We start from the raw sequence: 22,457 nt of genomic DNA, 5'->3' as shown, positions 1-22,457 counted from the left end.
GGGAGGATCCAGGGTGTTTCTCAATCACAGACATGTTTTACTTTAAACATACTAAACAAAAGAGATGATGGACAACCTACATTGGCACTACTAAATTATTTTCTGTGAGGTGGAAAATCATCAGTAGTTTCAAACTGTCACAGTAAAAAGCAAATTCAAAACACTACAGTGCATAAGCCTTTAAAAAGGAGCAGAACTATTCAGTCTTTTTGTGAAGACTTGAACTCTTTATTGCTGTACAGCCTGAAACAACAGACACTCCATATTGCTTTCCCACCTGGAATGCACTTGGCATGGATTCATCTCTGTCCACATGAAATCACATTCCTACACTAGACAGGCTTTTGAAATAAAATTTATGAGGTTTTGCAGTGCTCAAAAGAAAACATAAAAAACAAGTCAGCCTGAATAGGAACTCTATCATCAGGGAAAGCTTTCTCCTAAACCAGGTGTAGCCTCTGGTAACCAAAAGGAAGAGTTCCTTTCCTGGCTTACCCCAGGTGTACAGAAGCAGAGCCTGATAACTCAATTCAGACTTCAGATACTTTTGGTTACCCAGCCCCTCAGTGTCCTTCCTCCAATCCCATTTCCCAGGGAAGCTTCTTCCAAAGGAAGCACCCAAAGTCTGAAGTGTATTAAGGCTCAAATGAACTAAGGAAACCAAGCATAAATATTTTACAGGGAGCAGAAAAACCATTAGTACACTTCTGCAGTAAGCACCTCCCCTATCAAACCAGCCTTATTAAACACACAAAGTGTACATGCTTTTTTCAAAATGTAGTAAGTCACAAAACAGATTTTGAACAAATAACAACAACTTCATTCACCAAAAACTATTAGAGGATGCAGTGTCTGATTCAGAGAGAATCCAGTATTTTGATGCTAGACTCACCAGAAGTTGGATGGAACACAGATATGGAAAAAGGGGCACACTCACAAATATAGAAATATTCCTTGGTGGTGCAGAGAATTAGGAAACCATTAGGAGCTCAAACTGGCAGGAGATGTCAAGAGTAACAAGTATATTAACAGCAAGAAGAATTGCAAACAATAAATGTCTGCTGCTGAATGGGCTTGGCACAAAGCAGTAACAAAGCAAGCAACCAACAGCTGTAAGGAGGGTCGAGCCAGGAATCATCCATGCACACCAGGCATACAGGTATCCAAGGAATCTGATGCCTTCAGGTGTCTTATCAGAGCTGGCTGCTGTAATTGCAATGTCAAGCTCTATTATTTTTCACAGGTCATGGAGACTGGGGGAAGGCTCCTGATGCCAGGAAAAGAATGCCACTCTCAGCAAAACCCAAGAAGACAGATCTGGGAAACCCCAGTGTTGTCAGCCTCTCTTCAGTACCTGAGAAACTCATGGAACAGATCTTTATGACAGCTATTTCCAGGTACATAAACAACAAGATGGCAGCTGAGAACAGCAATCTGGATTTACTAAGTATAATTCATGCTTGATCAATCTCTGTATCTTTTCTGATGCAGCAAGATGACAGGAGAGCTGTAGATGTCATCTACCTTGATTTCAGTGAAGCATTTGACATTGTCCTCCTTCAACATCCTTGCTGACAAACTGCCGAGGTATGGATTCATGTCCTGGTTTAATTTTCTTCTTAGTAGCTGGCACAGTGCTGTGTTTAATATTAGAGTGAGAAGAATGTTGCTAACACATTGATGTTTTAGTTGTTGCTATATCAAAGACTTTTCAGTTTCCCATGCTCCACCAGTGAGCAGGTACACAAAAAGCTTAAATGATTATTAAAATGACCAATATGAGACCAAGAAGGCTGAAAACAAGTCACGTTAAGTGTTAACAACATGAATTTTTTGCATTTCCTCTGAAATTTTAGCTCCTTACCTATGAAAAGAAAAATTACTTCTCAAGAATTAAAAAAATTACTTTGTACTCATTCTCTAAGAAAGGCTTGAATCACCTCAGCTGATCAAGATTTACCACTAATTGTCACCACCACTGTGATTTTGATCTTCAGCATAATGCAGCTACTCATGTAACTGCATCACCACAAGACTATTTGTTCCTACTGCCTACAAATACAGCAAAATGAAGAATTTAGCTTTTCCATCTCCATTTACTCTTCTTTATTGGCACAGCAACCTGTTACCAAAAACTGATTAAAACTGACTGCAATATTCCAACCCAGCATTGCTAAGACTTCACCAGAAAGAAAAGGCTCAGACCTTAACTCCACTGTGTCATGCTATTTGAAAATGGCATTAGTAGAATGTGCCATTACAGATAAATAATCCTAAACTGTACAAATAGGGGGAGGAATTTTTTAAGAACTAAAGAGTAGATTTTCTTCAAAAAAGTTAGGCATTGTTATTGTTTCTGCAGCCTCATGATAAAACATGAGGTTTTTTTTATGCTGAACTGGAACACAACAGCCTTTTTAGAAAAGGTGAAAGCTAGAAGCATTTCCCCATCAGTCTGCAGCTTTGCCATGCAGAGAAGAATGTTTGTTCCCTGGAACAAGTAGAAAACTCCATTATAGTATGGTTTCTTTTCTATATTAGGCCTATTTTTTCTGTTTTAAAGAAGTACATCCTGCAAAAAACCAAACTGCCACAAAAAGTAACATCATAGGACCTGAGCATTTCAGCAGTGCACTCTTCTTAGCTATCAGTTGTGACTGTGCTGTCCAACCCAGTGGTCAGCACTGAACCCACAAGTGGCTTCCACTCAACTTTCTCTACAGCAAGAGCATCAGGCATTCCTGAAATCCTCTCCACAGTCCTCTTACTCCAGGAAGTATGCCAAAAGGGATGATGAGAAATCCAGTCTATGCTGTAACTGAATGTAAAACCAGAGATACTCAGCTGAGCACATCCACCATGCAGAAGAGGCAAATTCTACAATGCAGACTGGCCAGTACTACAAAGTCCACCAGATCCTGTGAAAAGCAGCAGTAAGTTTTGCAGAGAAGCCAAAGGAGGTTTTGTTAACTAGGAAACCAGATCTTAGCACTGATCTAGTTCATCAAAAAACTCAACTCACCTGTGCCATGGTCCAGCTTCAAATCCCTGAGGACAGGAGGAATGCCTGAACAGACACACCTGGAAGCAGCAGCATGTTCCTGCTAGGTCTGTCCAGCTCAGAGACACTGCAGACACCCACAGCATGTGCACAGTGCCAGACATTTACAAATCTAAACTCAGCACATTTAGATTTGTAAATCTGCACCAGATTTGCTGCATAAGCAGAGATTGTACAGCCCAAGATATGCAGCTGAGCAATCTATTGCAACAAAGCTGCTGGACACTAATTATTCCAAGCACTTTGCAAAGGAAGCTCCTAGTCTATTCAAACAGAAAACTGGCATCTCCTTCCTTTAAAGTGTCTCAAAAAGCAAAATTCCCATGAAAGACAATTTGAAGGAAGATTTCTTCTTTCAGGAATTAAAGTGCTTTGGTTACACCAAGTTCTCCTACCATAGTATTTGACAGACTAAAGGAGAACAAAGTGATGTTTACAATTGTGGCTTTTTTCCTCTCTCTTTAAATTGATGGAACGATGCTGGCAAAAAATGCAGGCATAATGTCACTATGGATGGGAGAAACTCAAGAGAAAATCTGGAATAAAATGATACCTTCATAAATTACTTTTAGCAGAACTCATCCAGTAGCTCCATGATAAAACAAAAGAGTTCTGGCTCTATAAGGAACAAGACAAACCCCCAAAACTAATTACCAAAACTTCTGACATAATCATAACTGGCTGGGAAAGGCAAGATTATTTTAGACCTCATGAAAAACTGCATTTGTCCCATAGCACTCAAGGGGGGGGACTTATAAATATTAGGTCACTGCCACATGATGTCCTTGGCTAAAGTTAAAGGCCTGATACGGAATTACCTATACTTTGCAACTAAGTTTTCTAGCAGAAAATGGGAGTAGGAAGTATGAAGACACCCTGACAAAGACTGAACAACATAATGGGATTTGTTCAACCTTAGGGGCCCAGAAAGAATGCATCCAACAATTCAACAACAACAAAACCCAAACAAACAACAACAAAACCAAACCAAACAACACTAAACCCCAAACAAACAAACTACCAAACAGGGTTGACTGAAGCTGTTCATATAAGGAAACCCTAAAAGAAATTTTCCTTTGCATTCCCTTGCCAAAAGCACACAAGATGCACACTTAGAAAATTTGGCTGAGATGAAAATTCCAAGACTGTTAGGAGGGAATCAGAAGAAAACACACACAAGTGCACGTAGCAGAGAAGGCAGTATTTTATTTTACAAAAGCACACACCTCTGAAAAGTCTCAGAACTATTTATTTGCTGATTGTGTTTCAGCAAGGAAGTTTGACAGATCTGATGCTGACCCAAAATTTCACAGTACTGTAAGACTCCAGACCAGTAGTGACTGTTCATTGCATGTGCACACTGATTTGAGAAGTCTAAACTCACTACAGTTCATTTTTCTGGCACCTGAACTGGTCTAGATCCTGACTTTCCAGGATGTAGTAAGAGCTGACTTACTTCTCCAGAGCCCTCTGACGAGAGAAGATATTATTTTGTGTATTTTGCAATAAGCTACTAACAAGCAGAGCTGGTTTGCTTGCATTCAGGTTTGTGGGGAACTTTGCTAGACAAACAGAGAAGGGCAGGGAAGGAGAGAAAGAGGAGTTAAAAATAACACATTATTTCTGAGGCATCCTTTAGGGGCATCCTTTGGGTTAGAAAGTGAAGATCCAATTAAACAGCAGCATAAGGATATACTAATTACATCTGAAGATCATAGATATACCCCCCACATCCTATTCTTCTAATTTTGGGTGGAATGCTGCACTGAAGCATTCCAGCTGCATGCACAGGTGCATCCAAATTATTTTCTTCATGTCTACTGTAAAATAGCCTCAAACATATATTACTTCTGCCTTTATTCATCAATATTCCACGATTGTCAACTACCATATACTCTCCTTGGCATACTTTGATGAAGATTAATTTTATCACAGAAAATTTGAAAAAGGAGATGGTAAAATTTGTGAAAGTGTGTAAACACTGTTACTTACAATGCTCTGTTCTGAATAACCCATTCAGCTTTCACTGCAGTGAAAATTGGATGTGTATCCCTATGGTTGGTTTGATTCCTGATAATACCATACTTCCTACCCTAAAGCTACTGTCCCTATAAGACTCTCATAAAGGATAGTCTCAGTATTTAGCAGTCTTATTGTTTGGATTTTCAAAAGTACGTGTAAAATGTGGCCCAGGCACAGAGCTTTAGTGCATCCCTTTCCATCTCACAGCACAGCCTTCACCAACAAGGTGATTACACTGTCCTGTCTCCAAGAGGAAGCATTCACTGGAGGGAGAGAAGAGGAACAGAGAACATGCACACAGAGAAAGGCTATACTATAACTAAGAACAATATTGTACTTAAAAAGAGGGATGGGGGAAGGGAACTAATGTGAGTAGATTGTTACAAAAGTCCTTACCACAATACTAATCAAACTTCATTTGTCCTATACACACACACAAAACAGGAACTCTGTATTTCTGCCACAAATCATTTTCCATATGCATGACAGCATTTTATCTATATAGAGAGGTAAAGGCCACAGAGGGAAAAAAAAAAAAAAGGTGAGAATGCAGAAAGAAATGAGGCTTAAAATGCACAACACTCCATTCCATCCCCCTTCCCCTCACGCCAACCTCTCATCTATAATCCAACACAAGAGAGACAACAGGCAAACAGCAAGAGGTCATCTTCAAAGGGCTGGTTGCCAAGGGAGGCCAGTGGAAAGAGGGAAGGCATGTCCTCATCAAAGTCCAGCAGCTGTGGGAGAGCCACAGAGGTGCAGCTTCCCCTGGGGCTGCAGTGAAATTCAGAGATGGAGGATAAAGCTGGAGCTGGCAATATAAAGTGGGCAGCTTTGCACTTTGCTTCGGGGGAAGCACAAAAGAGAAGGGTTAGGGTATTTTAATCCTTCTCTCCACCCATCTTCGCACTTGAGATACTTGAACTACTGTTTAAACTCATCAAGATATATCACGTAGAATATGCTGCAGTAGCCAGCAGCAAGGATCAGCTTTCTGCTCAGTTCAGAACTAAAATTTTGTCTCAATGACTACGCTTAGAAGAGGGATGGAAAAGGATAATGCACAGCCAGCTGTACTTTCATTGCTTCTCACAGAAAACATAAATACATCTTCACTGTTGCAGCCTGGGAGACAGTCACACAATAAATACTGTCTGCAAACACTACCCAACAAAATATGTGCTCTTTTTCTAGGAGAAACTGTGGAATAATAAATAATTTGCATAAAAATTAGAAGCCAATGTAAGAGCAATCCCAGACTCTGCTTTTTAGAACTCTCATAACTTTTTGAGTCATTTTTATTAAATATGCACATGATGACCAAATGTAAAAATTAAGCCCCTAGTCCTCAAAAACAGGAAAAGCAGCTGCAAATGCAAGCAGTGAAATCTAAGAGATTAAGTAAAATTTGAACGCAAAGATGAAATAAAATTGCTCTACTATGGACAAAAAAAATTAAAATTCAAGAAATAATTAAAATTTTAACTTTGTAGTTCTCAAAAATTAGGAGCTACTCTATTTTAGAAAACTGCCATCCTTCCCTGATAGAACCAGTACTTTGTTATTATTTTCTCTTAAGTGTCTTAATCAGCCGACAGAGCGTAAAAATACAGTTGTTGAACTATCAAGTAATGGCAGGATGGAAATAATTTCATTATATTTACCTCCCACGTCATGCCCAGTATCTTCCCCAAAACAGACAAAGAAGGGAAGCAGCTGGCATCTGCTAAGGATGAACAGACACACTTCTTGAGCGTGTGTTTTGGAGCATGAAGTTTCAGTTGCTGTGAGCACACTGGCAGCCTCAGTGCTAATTCAAATGGCACCCAAGTTACATGGTTTTGAACAAATCCTCTGGGTTGCAACACAAAAAAAGCCATCAGCAAAAAAGGTTTTAATATTTAGAAAATTCTTGATCACTACCTTGACTGCAAGTCAGTCTGGAAGTACCATTAAGGAAGGAAAAAACAGATCAGCGATGCAGTCAGCTTAGTTAGTGCGAAAAAGAAATTTTTTCAAGGCTGAAATGTAATAGTTGACAGCCTAAAGATGTACTCTGTATCTCAGTTTAGTATCTGAACTGATCTTTGAATATTTACATAGACACTCTTTCAAGATTCTATGAACCATACAATCTCTGGCCACTAGAAAAGTTCCTTCAGCCTGTGCTGCACAAGATGCTCTTGAAAGTTTTTGAATATGATGAAAATTGAACAACCTAAAACAGAACACTGATTTTGTGTCTTTCAGAGTGATATGATGGAGACAAACAAACCACCCATCTCTGAGACTGTGCCTCAGAGATGTGCTCTGAGCTCAGGGTGGAATGCTGATTTCTCAGTTCCCAGAGCGTGCCCTGAGGCACAGCCCCAGCAGAGGTGGGATTCCAGCACTGCCTGCTCTCACTGCCCAGACCAGACTTTCCAGCACCCACTCTTCTCCCCACTCTCCCCCAGCTGCTCCTCCCACATTGCTTTATTTCTAAGGAATTGTTTTTATTCCTCTGTCTTGATATGGAAGTACCTGTGCTGCATACTCTGTTCAGTCTTTCCTCATTCCTCTGCCATAAATCACCCAGTTCTGACCCAGAATACTGCAAATCCCTCCACATATCTCTCAAGACATTAGAGGAAGAAAAATATTGGAATCAGCTATGGCTATTATGGTCTTTATTACTCCTTTGTTATGCTGCTATTAGACTATTTTGGACACCTCCCCTTATTTCTTACCTTCGCAAAGATTTCTCTAAAGCTTAATCATTAAGATTTCTAAATTTATAAATAGTTGACTTGAGGATAACTATCATGTTCCTACATCGAATTTTGTCATTAATTACAAAGCACTCTCCTGCTCTCTACATTTAACTTTAGCTTACATGGCAACAACCAAAAAATATTCCAAGAAAATCCCTCCCTGTGACAGTTTATAGTCTGAAAGTAGTGTTCATCTTAGATTGTTTTTCAAAGTTTGCCTTTTGGTCAGATTCTTGTTAACCTGTTATAAGACATTCTGGACCAATATACAAACGAGAAAAGTTTACAGAAGTTCTGCTTCCAACTCCAGCTGCCACATACCTTCTCATATCCCTGTTTCCCCACTTTGTGCTCCAAGCTTTCTTCTCCAAAACTCCTTATTTGACCTTCCTTTCACCTGATAACCCAGATTACTTCAATGGATTTGTACTCAACTTATGGCTTCTGCCCATGTGAAAACACTTTAAACTGCTAGATAACTTTTAGAGGGAAAGGACCCAAAAGGGAAATGAGGGGTCTCCAAACAGGTATTGTTTGCTTTCAAACTGTCTCCTCTTTCTCCAGCATCAAGTTCTCAAGAAATTACTTCCACAGCACCCTTCATGCTCTGCACCTGCTTTGCACATTTTCTGGCAAAATCCAAACATCACACCTAGTTTTACGTGCACTTCTCTGTCAGCTCCAATCAGCACAATCTCTCTGACCTATATACTGTGGAAATACAGGTGAAGCCAAAGTCTGCTGCAAGGACACAAGAGGAGGCTCAGGAACAGGATGTGTGCAATAGAACATAATCTCCTTTACTGGAAGGAGAGATGCCCCTGCCCAGAGAGGAACTGAGTACTTCAAAAGAAGCACAGGCATGTAAATCAGGTGCCAAGAGTTGTTCCTGTAAACATATTAAGGTTCAACATTTGGGTATTTCCATAAAAGAAAAATACCTGGTGCACTGGGCTTTCCATTTCAGGTAATGAGTACTGCACTGTTTCAACACTTTCTATCACAAGAATTCAGTGCATATTGCAATCTTTCATGTTACCAGACAGAAAGCACTTAAATCCACTGGGAAAAAATGCCCTTCTTAAAAACTACCACCTGATGGCAGCCTGTGGCTTCGGTCCTATTGTTCCAAGTGGCAACTGGCAACCATTTTGAGTGAGATTAGCTCTAGCCTGAGTCACCACTGAAGAATGCTCCGTAGTAGAGGGAATGACTTGAAAATAAAAAGCTATGCTTAATTCTAACCTAGCACATTGCTGAGCTAGTCTCTGCAAACATTCCCATTTCACACACTGCAAAACTGATCCTCCCTCTTTCAGCCCTAATTTGTTTTATTTTGCACAGGAAATAACCAACTTAAATGTAACACAGGCTCCAACAACTCAGTCCAGTGCACAATTCATAACACTTGGGCAGATCAAAAGCTGATTGATGGCCAGTTGCACTCGCTGCTCACAGCCTATGCTTTGACATCTTGAACCAGAATCTGAACTATTCTGCACTCAACTAATTATCACTTCTTTGCTCTTTTTCATTTATCAAAGGCACTTGCAGGAACTTAGCATTTGGTGCCTGAAGGATTCAATTAATGTTATTTAAAGTCAAACGAACGATAGTGGAAGTTTCTGGAATTCTGGAGACCTGATGCGCTCCCTTTTCATTACAAGGAATTTATTCCTGATCTAAGAACAAAAATCAATTCCACTTTGAATTAAAAAAAACTACAAAAGTGAACTGTTTTACAGAACAGTACACCAAAACAGGTTTTCTCAGTTTTTTCTGAGAAATATTAATGTTCATACTTATCATATTACAGCACCCTGGAAAAAACCAGATACCAGAAGTTTCTCAAGTTAATTAAAATTATGAGCCAAATCCAGCTTTAAATTTCAGATGGTTGTGCTGTATTTCAGGATACATCAAAAGTTCTTCCTCCTTTTCCCATCTCTTTCCAGATGATTCCTCCTTCATATGGCCACAAATCTATTGCCTCCTTTCTCCTCTCTTCCAGACCAGCCCTTCACTACTTCACTTGCACCCTTTTTTCTCATCCAACTCCTCCAGCCCTGACAGACAACCCATGCAATTAGTCCAATAAAACCTATTGGCTTGGGTTTAGTGCTGTGTATCTCCTGCTGGCACACCTCAACACTGAGGTATGCCTCCCTGATTGGGAAATTAATGCTGCAAACTGCTCTCCAAAAACACAGCAGTGTGGGGTGAATGAGTGCTGTCTGCAGGACATTCCCCTCACATGTCAGAAAGTTTGGACAGTGCAGTGAATGAGGTAAGATACTATGAGAAAAGAAAATACAGTGTTGTGGTTAAAGCTGAATGCTGCCCAACAGACGGGATTGCTTCCTCTGCCACAGGATTCCTGTGCAATGTTGGGCAAGTCATAAAAACAGCCATGCAGGGTGTGACCAAAAATCCAACCAGCACAGGATCCTATCTTCAACAGCTGCTAACTGCAGAAATTCAGAGAATATGAAAAGCAGAAAAAAATACAGAATTATTATGGCTTTAGATACAGTCTATTAATTATGGCTATCAGTGATTAAGACTTCCAGAGCTGAGACTTCAGCCAGAATACTGTGTTTAAGTAAGCAATGCATCTACGTTCCATGTTTTTACCTAATTCCTTTGGAATGAGACACATACTTATGGCTTTTACACCATCTTAAAGCACGAAACACAACCTACTGTTTTTAAAATGTACCTTCTTTTGCTTGACTGCAAAGCTGTTCCATGAATTTCAATGAGAATGCTCTCATAATCCTCTGTTACAAGGAGTAACCAATAACTGTTCCTGAATCACTGTCTCTACATCAGACCTTACTCAAAGTCTCTTGTCAACAGACTTCCAAGCTGACAAAATTCAGATCTTTTTCAGTGAATGTCACTGCTACATGATTGAGCTGAGCCACATTTTGTGATCTACCTGCTCCTTTATCCAGTCTCCTCTTCCAGTTTTACAATGCACTACAAGTAGCATTCATGCTCTTGGAGCCCAACGGTGCTCACCAAGTCTTCTGCTTTTCTCTCTGATAATTTGCTCTCTTACCTTTCCTACTAATTGCAACATCCCATTGCATTTTCAGTGTAAAGGACAAGGTTTCCAGAATACACTTTATTCTTAAGAAAGGAATCTTAGCCACAATTTTGAGAAGCTTTTCATGGTGCTTCTTTGTTTTTCCTGGTGCATGCCTCCAGTTTGTATCACAATCAGCCAAGATGAGCACTGATAACCTGCTGTACATCCAGCTGTGACTTGGGAGAATCCCTTTAACCAAGGTCCATAAAAGGCACATTAAACCAGATACAAACAAAGGGAAGGGTCTGCAGAAAACGTGACAGATGCAAAAATAAAAACAAAGTCAATGGAATCTGTGCTGAATCACAACAATAAACAGGAAAGGCCAGGCATTGTGAAAAGAACAACCACACTCACAAGCACATCTTTGCCCTCCACTGCTGGGGAGCCACTAATTTTGTCTGTTGTGTTTAAATAACACTGAATTGGTGTTTATTTTTAAAAAATACATGGAAGAGTCCATTCCATCAGGCATTTTGAGAATAGCTTATGTATCTACAGAATGCTAATATATATCACAATCACCAACGGCCACAAGAGAAAAACATCTGTGCTGGAAAAACCATGGTTAGGATGCTTCACTGACTGTCATACAACATGCAGCCTCTGTCAGGTAGCTAACAGTACAGCAAAGTATTTACCATCAGTCTTGAAACAGTCATTCTAGCTCAAGAAATCACAACCCCCCCCAAAAAAAATAAAATACAGCCATTCAAGTAAACTTCTCTTTGTATAACAAGTCCACAGACAGAATTACTGTAATACTGTTGCTCTCTACAAAAAGTTAGCACATTTTCTCCTAGATTAATAACCTTTTCTAGTTTCTTACACAAAAGAAAATCTGAATGAACAAATCAGACATTGTAGCTGACAGTGCTACAGCTCTGTTCCTATATATACTCCCTCAGGCTGGAGTCTGAGTAAAACCTGTTCATGATCAAACTCATCTGCTCACTATCATCATCAGCTTCCTGTTCATTCATCAGTATATGAATGGTTACAATAGGGCCATCAAGACAAAAGATGGCTTCAGAGGGAATGTCTAATAGAGGAAGAAGTTACATCAGCCTGACGCTCCTTTGTTCACAAAGCTCTGACCATTAATAGCAGCTAAAGACAAGGCAGCTGCTGCACAGAATTAGGAAGAGACAGAAAGAACAATTACTTCCTGGCAACGTTTTTTCCCCTGCAGCTCAAAAAAAAAAAAAAAAAAAAAAAAAAAACCTACAGAATTCACACTTGAACAGTTAGAGAAGGAGAAAAATTCTGGAGATCTAGTTGTCTTTCCTCCAATCGTGTTAATGAGCAATTTATGTGGGTTCCTGTCAGACATGGCAATAAAAATGCTGTTCTACACTACAGGCAGCAACATGGACTCCACTGCACTTCAAAAATAAAGTACAGCATCACAGTGTGCAGCAACCCCCAAAATCAAAGCAGATCTTCCCTGTGTGCTTTCAAATTTAGACAACACATGAAGTAATGGACTGGAAAAAAAAATGAAAGAAAAACCCATCAAGGGCTCTCCTTGATCCTTATGGGAAGACCTAAGGCACAAGCTGGCAGAGCCTGGAAGCATGTAGTGCAGAATTCTCACCATATGCTTGCTCTAATCTTACATTCCTTCACAAATATCTGCTACTGGTTTCTGCCAGAGTCACTGAAGCAGAGGAACTTTTTTGGTTAACTCAGCATGGCAGTTGTGTTAATTCACTTGGTTGCATGAATCGAAAGGCCACAGATAACCACTGGCAGAAGTGGCTGCACAAACTCAGTAGAGCATATAGGAAATCAGCTAAAACCTCCTTATTTTTTCATTCTGTTGCTCTCCAGAAGCAAAGAATGGGGATGTCATACTGATGGCAGAACTCATCAATTTACCCAGTTCTGTGGGGAGAAACCTCTGCTTTATTAACTGTCTTCTACAACAGACTGGAACAGTGTCCTTCACATATCTGGATGAGATTTCCAAAAAGAATACATTTTAAAGCAGAAAGCCATGGTAACTGCTAGGATTCCCATCCCAGAATTTTTCTCTAGCCTCTGTATATGGTGAGGGGAAAGTGCCTGCAGCAGTAACACAAGTACATGTCAGAGCCCATCTCAAAGCTCTGTAAGATGTGCAAATTTCCTGGTGCCTGAAGGTTTGCTAAGTAGAAACCAAAATCAGAGTATTTTAAGCGTATTGAAGCACTTTCTATTAGTGTCAAGTATCAAATCACACACATTTGTAGAAGCAGCACGGCAGGAAAGAGATGCAGGAGGGTGAAGACAAAAAGTTTTGATGCTGACCAGCAAAATTTAGAAATTTCCAGATGAGGCAACACAAGAATGCCAGTATCATCCCACATACTCCACAACAAAGAGGATGAATCCCTTTTTCAGCAGGGATGTTATTGCTTGCCTTGTTAAGGTAATAAACTGATTCAGCAGACTATAAATGTAGCTTTGACCCCAGAAGAAGGCATTAAAGTTAACAATATAGGCAGTCAGCTTTCCCTCATGGTAGATTTTCAAACTTCAGAGAAGCACAGTTTTGTGTACTAACCTGAACTGCACTGCAAATGGTCTCAGGCCTACAGGGGAAGGAAAGCTGTAGATTTTGCCAGCAGAAACAACCACTTTGATCTCTGGCATTCTGGAATACATTTCAGGACTGAGATAATCCTATTAGGTCTTTCTTCTAAAACAAAAAGTGAAACAATGCAAAATAGTGAAGCTGATTTTAAGTTTTGGCATTAACAGCTTCCCAAAGACTTAGAGAGGGATGGGGCTCTCCCTCCCATGGGAGACTCTACAAGAAATGCATGCAGGCTTTGCTCACATCTAAGCAGAAAAGCTTGTCCTGCCTGAGCTCCAAACATGTAAAATCAATGATATTGATATGCATCGCCTTTCTGCAAGTATTTCTTTGAGTCATGTAACTTTTGGATATCAGACTGTGCTAGCTCAGGTCATTTGCCATACACCACACAGGCACACCTTTGGGTGGAAAAGCTGGACTACCATGCTCTATGTCACAATTCCACAAGGTTCCCTTTGAATTATAAAGGTGGGACCTTTACAAGCAAAACGAAGGTTCAGAAACATACTTCTGCAGCTGTAGCACATAAAGTGAGGTCTGTAACAGAGAAGATGGAAAAGTCCCTCCACCCCTGCACATCTGTTCCAGAAAAGTCCCACCTCTTCTTCCCCCTTTCCACAGATAAAGGGGGAGAACAACTGTTTCTTTCCCATTCACAGATTGTGCCTGAACAAGCCTGCACTTCTTGACAATGGATCTGGTTTATCACATCCCCTCCAACTCTACCTTGCCTATGCTTGACTTTTTTTCATACAAATCCCAGGAATTTTTAACCAGCATTCTCAAAAGAAAACAAAATAAGCTTCCATTTTAATAAGGACAGCAGCCTGAAAGCTGAAGCATTCCTTCCTTTACCATTTTCCTACTTCATTCCACATGGACACCACAAGTCAGAGAATACCACATGCAGAAGTTGTACAAAGTAAAATAAGAAAAACTGCAAGTTTGCAGTCACTTCAAAATGTTTGAGCTCCATGCTCTTCATGAAAAACTTCTATATACTGAGGTATCCCTGCTCTATCTCTGTGGCACATGCTTCACCTCTCTAAACAAACAAGGACTGTCTTTGTGCCTTTGTTTAAATTAAGAAAAAGAAAAAAAAAAAAAAACCAACCTGTCTCACAGGCTGTGATTACATCAGCAAGAGCATTCTCCTTTTCTCTATCAATCCTCCCTTACTCAGGCTTTGAAGAGCCTCTGTGTGCTGCTGCCACTTCCTTTGATCTTTCTATTTTATGCCCCAGGGCCAGCCCTGATAATATCTGCTTTGCCTGCACAGTTTTGGAAAAGGCAGCAGCACCCATTCCTGTCCAAGAGCAGCTTTGTGCACACACTGAAGCGGCATGTGCGCCCTGTGCTCCCGGAGCAGCAGGCACACAAACACACAGCCTGCACACACGCCACTGCAACAACATGTGGGCAGCCTGCCTGTGCCTCCTGTTAGCGCCTGCACTTCCCTCCTCTCACAGGGGATGACCCTGACAACTTATGGTTAGTCTTTCAGCCAGGCAAGGCAACAGCAGAAACCCTAGAGGAAAACACTGCCTATTTTGGCAAATAAATTCTTGACGGTTTTTTTTGTTCAAAAATAAAAAAAAGGCAGAGGTAGAAAGCTAAAGACTGAGTGGCAAAGCAGCAGGGATAGAAACACAGAGATCCTACCAACAGCTAACAGCCTGATTCTTAAATTAGTAAAGATGAAAGGACACTATCATTATTATTACTACTATTATTATTATTATAGATAACTCTAACTTCAAACTGGAGATCTGACCTGCAGCACTACCATCACAGTCTCTCCAACAGATACAGCCAGGCATTTTAATGTTACCCCTCATTAGCTGATGGGGAAATTGCTTTTGATCATCCTTTTAGTGGCATTGCTAAAAGGAAATTTGTTTTCCTCAGTTTCATGTAATGGCATCTCTCCCCAAAAATACATGCAAATACTGACAAGAGATTATTAATCCAAGTGTTGCCCTAGAAAACCAGGGAGCAATTTGAGTTTGTCTAATTGCACTGCTGGTCCTGGCAGGAGACACGAGGTGTATCAGACCCAGTGTGCATCCATGGCAAGGTTTGCTGTGCAGAAGCAGGACCCAGCAGGGCCATGCACATTAGATACACACAGTTCCCCATGGTACAGCACTGTTAACCCACAGCTTTTCTTACAAACATCATGGTTTAGTCTCCTCCAGCTGGGGCAAGTGCCACTACTGTCACTGTCTTGTCAGCTCTTGCTGCATTGAGAGTTCAGCCTGGCTAAAGGTGCATCAGGTCTGAGATTCCACAGGTTCTAGCCAGCTCTGGAAAGCTCTTTCCAGACAAGAGTTTGACCTGTTTTACACCACTCAGCAGAGGTGAATCCTTCTCATCCCAGAGCAGCAGGGTGCACTTCACTACCAGACCACATCAGAAGCAGTCAAGGAACTTCCAACAGGACCCCTATATTTTTCATGCCTGTATGAGAAAGGATATTTTTAATCTGTATTTCTTGCAATCTGTCCTAATCCAAAAATTTATGAGAAATAAATAATATTTGAAGAATTTCAGAAAGAAAGCCTTCACAGTGAGACAATGAAAGAAAGCCTGACCCTCCCTGCCATGTCCCACTGCAGTTGCAGGCATCTGCCTGCTCCAAGCTAAGCCCACTGCAAACTGCAGCTACAACCCCATTCCAGGTTTTACCCTCAGCCGCTCCTCCTAGTACTTCAAAGGAAAAGTATTTTTGTACAGCCCAGCAAGGAGTGTAAACTGTTCAGCTGCTTCCAAAGCAAGATTATTTAACTCTTAAGTACCCAATATCCCTGCCCTCAGCAAGGGATTTCTGTGTAAAGAAAAAAAAAATTTACCAGGAGCCTAAACATTAAGTCTGATGTGTTAATGACTTAACTAAAAAGTGACATGCCAATAGCCACCTTCCCATTTCCCCTCTCTCTTGTTTTGGAGGCAAGAAAGAGATCAGAAAAATTAGGACTCATAAAATCAATTTGTGAGGGCCACAGAATGGTTTGGCTTGGAAGGGAATAAAAAGCTCATCTCATTCCAGTCCCCTGCCATGGTCGGGACACCTTCCACTGGACCAGGCTGCTCCAAGCCCCATCCAACCTGGACAGGGCATCCACAGCTTCTCTGGGCAACCTGTGCCAGTGCCTCACCACCCTCAAAGTAAAGATTTTTTTCCTAATATCACACAGATACTTTCCATAACACATTATAAATTTTTTAAACAGTTAGAAGACTTCATTTCTCCTCAGTAATGTCAAGTCAGCTATAACTATCTAAATACCTTCTGAAGTCGGGCCAAAGGATCCCACAAATCCAGCAAACTCCAGTAAACCAAATGCTTCCCTTGGCCTCCCACCCATTCTCACAGTAGTGACAAGCTGGAGCACAGGCTTCCTAACAAATGAAACCTCAAATAAAGCTCTGCAGAAAATATGAAAATAGCCTGGTTGTCTTTATGCTGAGAGACAACTATAAAGGTAGACACTCAATGTTCTTTTCTTAAACTATAAATGGGAATAATTTAATTTCTTTTGTTCCAAAGTTCCTCATAAAGTTTGAGTTTCCACACTCAGCAGTTATTTCCCTACCACTTGAGGCACACAGTGAGTGTGCCACTGCCCACCACTCCCCTCCTGCTCCCTGGGCTCCCAATTTTGTTTCAGACCCAGATGGCTGACAATTGTATACAAACACTTATAACCCACCTTCCACCAACACAGAGATCCAGGGAAAGGCACTCATCTTTACATTAACAGAAGATGGGTGAACTTTGATCTCAAACAAGCCACTTCATTTTGTCTGACATCAGCATATATACTCAAGCATACGTACTCATATATTTCAATTACAGAATCTGCAAAAACCATTGGGATTTACTGTATCCAAGCTTCTTTCTGCTTGGTTATTAAACAACAGAGGTTGCCTACTAATTAAACACAAGACTCTTGCTTACAGTGAGGCTGTCCCTGCCATTTTTATAATTATGCTTTTATTCTATCCTTTATTTTTTATATCACAGCTTGTCTCACTTTTATTTGTACAAGGCTACACTCAAGCTGCATCTTCTTTACTAAGGGACATCTGTATTTAAAACACTCAAAACCTGGTAGGTATGCTGCCAAAACCTTCATACAGATTACAACACAGGTTAAGATATTGCTGCATTTTTAGTTTAGCCATTTTACTTCTGAAATATTTTTTTTCTCTTACACACCTAGCTGATAGTTCAAACAACTGCACCTCTGTTACCAACACAGAATAACAGCTTGGAGAGATTCAAGTCCTTGTTGCTTTGTAAAATGTTACCCTGTATCTGCAGAATGGAGAAGGGGCTCCTTTGGAGAAGGTAAAGGTAAACATAAAGGAAAGTCCCTTCTTCTGAAGGATAAAATAAACAGTGACTGCTGCAGCACTGCCACAGCAGCAGCACCATTATGATAGTTTTGCTAACAAGGATTTGGGATTTGCCACAATAAATAACTGTGTTCCCACATTGCCTTCTGTACGGTGACATTAAAATTTCTCTTTTCTTCCCCCTTCTTTTCAGCACTCACTTATTTCAAGGTGATCCCAAGGCTCTGAGAGCAGGACAGAATTACCATTAGGAAAGGCAGGGGTGCACGTGTGGAAAATACAAGCAATAAAATTGGTGTGTGTGTGTGTTAAACACTCTCAGGTGTGCAAGGCAATGAAGCACAGCCAAGTGCTTCTGCCTCAGACCTGATTTTGCTGAATGGAGAACACTCTCAAGTTCTTCTCCTAAAACTCTTAGGAATCTTTAACATCCAGTCCACGAGTTGCCTTTTCCAGCCTCTCTATGGTTTCAAAGTTAAGAACAGAACTGAAGAGAACCTGTAAAATTATGACTGACTGTGAGAATTTAATGTGATAAAGTTGTGAATTTCATAATCATAGTTTTCTACAAGACCTGTCTCAGTACACAAGATGGACAGAGTAAGGGTTAAAAAATTAGAGAGGTTACTGCCTATAAGAATTTCTTATTTGAATGCAAGTTGAAAAGTTACCTGTCAAATGATTCTGTGTAAACCTGAAAGTGGCTAAGAATCATCCCCAATATATATGAGTCACATGGCTGCCTGAATAGCTCCTTCATTGAGCATCTCTATAAAACATGGGTGAGCAATTCCCACCAGAATATACAGAAATAACAGCCAGTTCTACATTATTCAGGTTTTTGAATTCCCACTCAAAATATTCAATGTTCTAGGTGCTGCATTACTTTACTACTATTGGTTAATATTGCAAGAGCTTCATCACTCAGCAGCAGAGCCTGACGAGTCAGCACAAACTCTACACATAGACAGGAGACCCAAAATTTGAATTCTTTTTTCCAAAGACTGGAAACAGCTTGGGCAAATCACAGCAGCAGGCTTCCCAGACAGATAAATCAGAGAGAACTCACTTGAGCTGTATTGAAAACACAGCTGTGGCTGTTTGCAAAACTTTGGTGCCCCAATTGACAGCTACAAGGGAAAGTGTGTCACAGGGAATTTCCATGTCAGGCAGCAGTGCCTGTGGCTGAATGTCCAGTACAATGCTCAAGGTTGATTGTCATGCCCAGTCCTTCCCAGTGCTGAACTGGAAGACTGGACAGAATCCAAAATATTTGATAACAGATCACTATTACCTGGAAGGAGTAATAATTTTATATTAACATTTTTTCTGCACAAGTGATTGATGCAAGGGGATGTGTTAGGCCTGAAAGAGCCATTAAAAGCTATTTTGAAAGTTAAATAATTGTTCTAATATCTAATTAGGGGGAAATGAAGCTCTGCCTTTCTCATTTTCAGACTAGAGACATCAATCAATGCAGCAGCTTAAAATCTCACACTACAGTTTCAGAAACTTGATTTGGCTTTGGGCAGGTAGGCTGGGGAAAGGTGGTTGGCAAACACTTCTTATCACAAAATGCACTATAAAATGAAGTTGATGACAAACTTCCAGGATTCTGCTATATGCACTACAAAAGTAATATATTATCTACAGACTAGCACACTGACAACTATTCATGCATGACCCATCTTTTGGCCAATATTAGAGCAAGAAAAAAGTAAATCCCACTGGAACTTTGAGAAGGGTCTGAATAGCCAACTTTTGGATCTGCTTTTTTGCACTTTAATTCTCTCTGTCAGATCCCTAATTTTGACCCTAAGAAGGGCACTGATTTCCAAAGCACTACTAATTAGCTTTATTCAAGAAAGGGAAGGTCTCTTGAGATAAAAAATACCAACCCTAGTTTCTCTGCCTGCAACCCATCTGTAAGTAATTTCATCATGAAATATCAGAGCATGACAGAAATAATGCCACCTATAAAATTGTCCTGAAGGATAACCATGACTCAGGCACCAGTGATTATTTTAACAGACCCTGCAGGGCTGGGATGGGAATTCTGAGATTCTGCACTACCCTGGCATTTCCCTTCAGTGTCCTCTGAGACCTGGTCCATGTCAAGGCACCAGAGATAAGAAATTTTAACACTTAAGGAGCATCACATATAAGAAATTCTCTCTTTTCTTAATTTAATTCTCTTTTACTGCACATTTGTGGCTAGATATAACAAAGAACTTCTATCAAAGACCTCCAACTGCAGGACTAAATCAACCACATTTCAAAGCAAGCCAGTGCTTCCTTCCCTACCCTCAAAGATAGACGAGAAATTCAGCTACACAAAGATTAACTCTGAATTAGTTAGAGGTCATTATAATTTTTTCCTGTCTTAATTATTATAGAAGAGTGGGGTTGAAATGCTAGGATCATGAACTTTATTAATTCTCTTGCAAATCATTTTCACCTTAAAGTTCAGAACAGTTTTGTGTTTCCCTAGTAGTGCCCTGATAATTCACACAGGAACTAAAATGAATTAGAAAGGTGAGAATTCAAAGGCAAAAAAAAGCTACCAGGAAAGAAATCAGAGGTCAAACCTAATTTTTTTTTTTTCCCCCCTGTTCACCCATCCAGATTTAACATCAGTCAGTGCCTGGCCATCAGGCTGTCAGCCCCAGAACCAATCTCAGGCTGTAACCAGCATCAGAGCCTTCCAGAAAGCTGCTCCCCACCTCCTCTCCATCCACCCCAGACAGCAACAACATGGGCTTGGAAAAGCAACCTGTAGGACAGCAGGGGAGATCTGCTGCTCTGCCAGGATTAAGTGCCAAATTTTAAACACTGTGAATGAAGTTTATTGACCACTGAATAATCCAGTACCTACCTCAGTACTAGAAATATGATCCTAGAGTCTTAACATCAGAGATCAATTCCCCACCAGCTAATGAGAGACAGGAGCAGGCCAACATTAGAAAATTTAAGTATTTTCCTAAAACATGCATGATTTCAAAGCAATCTTTTCTAGCATTTCAGTTAGGCAGCATATGCTCACCTGTTGCAAAGCAGAGCATATGTTTTGTTCTAACCCATTTTGTTCATGCTTCCAACAATTCGCTTCATTCACTGTTAGCAGTCATCCCTCAGCATCTGCAAGGACATTTCATTGACAGGTTTCTAAATGGACAGTAAAAAAACCAAACCAAAAAACACAGCTACCCATAAAGTCCCAGTCAAACAGCACATTCTTAATTGCTTTAATGATTGCTACACACTTACAAAGGTACTCTGTATCCTTAAGAAGTGAAGGAGAAGCACTGAAAATGCCTGCAATTACTCTAAAAAAAGTATTTTTAATGTAAATTGCTTTATCTCTAGATATTGTTGGTTTTTTTAAATTATATTCTTCTAGCAGCTGTCTTAGCTTGAAAAGGTAACTAAAACCAACTCCTCTTTCCAGAGGCACAGTTTGTAATGTTATTTCCACATAAGACCAAGCAGCAAAAATCTGTGAATTCACAGAGATTCTCTTTAAGACTAAGAAATGCTATTCTGTGCTGAGAAATGGAGCCCTGCAGTTGGGCATGGACATGCCACATTATCATACTGACACCAAGATTAAATTCCTCTACCATACAGTTCATGAACCATTCCTTAAAGCAGAGTAGCCATAACCACCATGCCTCTGAAGGCAGAGAAAGTGCTAGAGGATATTCTCCAGCTGGGCAGTGTTTACAGTTTGCTATACCCCAGCAACTGCTTTAGGATGGCTTTCTTCTAAGGCTTGTTCAAATTCTTTTTGTTCTTCTGAGCATCTCTTGTTTGTTATTTAAGCTTTTTTTCTAGCAAGAACGCTATTAAAAAGTCAAGTCCCCTTCCCCACAACCTTCCCTTGACAGATACTCAGGATTCCTACTACTTTTCTCAGTGGTTCCTACCTGGACTAGTCCTAACCTAGGACAAAATTCTGCTGTCTTAAGAACAGATTGCATCAGTTTGTGTATTCTGTTCTAAAGACTGCAGAACCCATTTTATCTGGAATATGTTTATAATGACAAGATTTCAACATTCACCAGTATTTGGACAGTACAACTGCTAAAAAAAATTACATAATTCAGCTTCTTAACTAGTGCTACCTAGTCTGACAAATACCTTTATCTATGAGGTTATTCACTAGCATTACCCTTACCACCCAGTATGTTTTATCACTTACACAGGAAGCAAATATTTTCCCAGCTTCACCAATTTGAATTCTAAGACACCAAGTGCAACTTCAGATGGAAAAGTAATTTGATTTGCAAAAATTCTCATTGCAACAACATTTAATTAGATGTATGCTACTGTCTATTACTTCCTACTAAGACAAAAGCACACTTTTTGACAGAAGGAATCACAGAATTACTAAGATCGAGTCCCACACCACCATGCTCATCACTAAACCTTGAAGGTCCCATCCACACCTTTTTTGAACAATTCCAGAGACAGTGACACCACCACTTTCACTAGGCATTCTCTTCCAATGCTTTACAACCCTCTGTGTGAATTTTTTTTTTCTAATATCTAATCTAAACCTCCTCAGTACAACTTGTGGTT

The 22,457-nt window shown here is 40.2% G+C and overlaps 1 protein-coding gene across 3 annotated transcripts in view; it reads right to left on the bottom strand.

Annotated features, from left to right (window-relative positions):
* The window catches only part of ZNRF3 (zinc and ring finger 3), a 66,034-nt gene that overhangs the window by 33,060 nt on the left and 10,517 nt on the right, over positions 1 to 22,457 (bottom strand). Inside the window, exon 1 of one of the 3 annotated variants that reach the window (XM_033075613.2) lies at positions 20,920 to 21,082. The exons of 1 other annotated variant lie outside the window; for it this stretch is intronic. Coding sequence is in view for 1 of the 2 variants with exons in the window: in XM_033075612.2 (XP_032931503.1) it covers positions 6,748 to 6,759 (12 nt within the window). In the remaining variant the exon portion in view is untranslated. Of the gene's footprint in view, positions 1 to 6,747; positions 6,825 to 20,919; positions 21,083 to 22,457 lie in introns of those variants that run through there. One more of the 3 variants, XM_033075612.2, reaches the window with a different exon arrangement.

Source organism: Catharus ustulatus, chromosome 18 (genome assembly GCF_009819885.2).
Source record: "Catharus ustulatus isolate bCatUst1 chromosome 18, bCatUst1.pri.v2, whole genome shotgun sequence".
In the NCBI taxonomy this organism is placed as follows: Eukaryota; Metazoa; Chordata; class Aves; order Passeriformes; family Turdidae; genus Catharus; species Catharus ustulatus.
The sequence above is the reverse complement of the archived record's forward strand: the minus strand, read 5'-3'. Positions and strand labels throughout refer to the sequence as shown.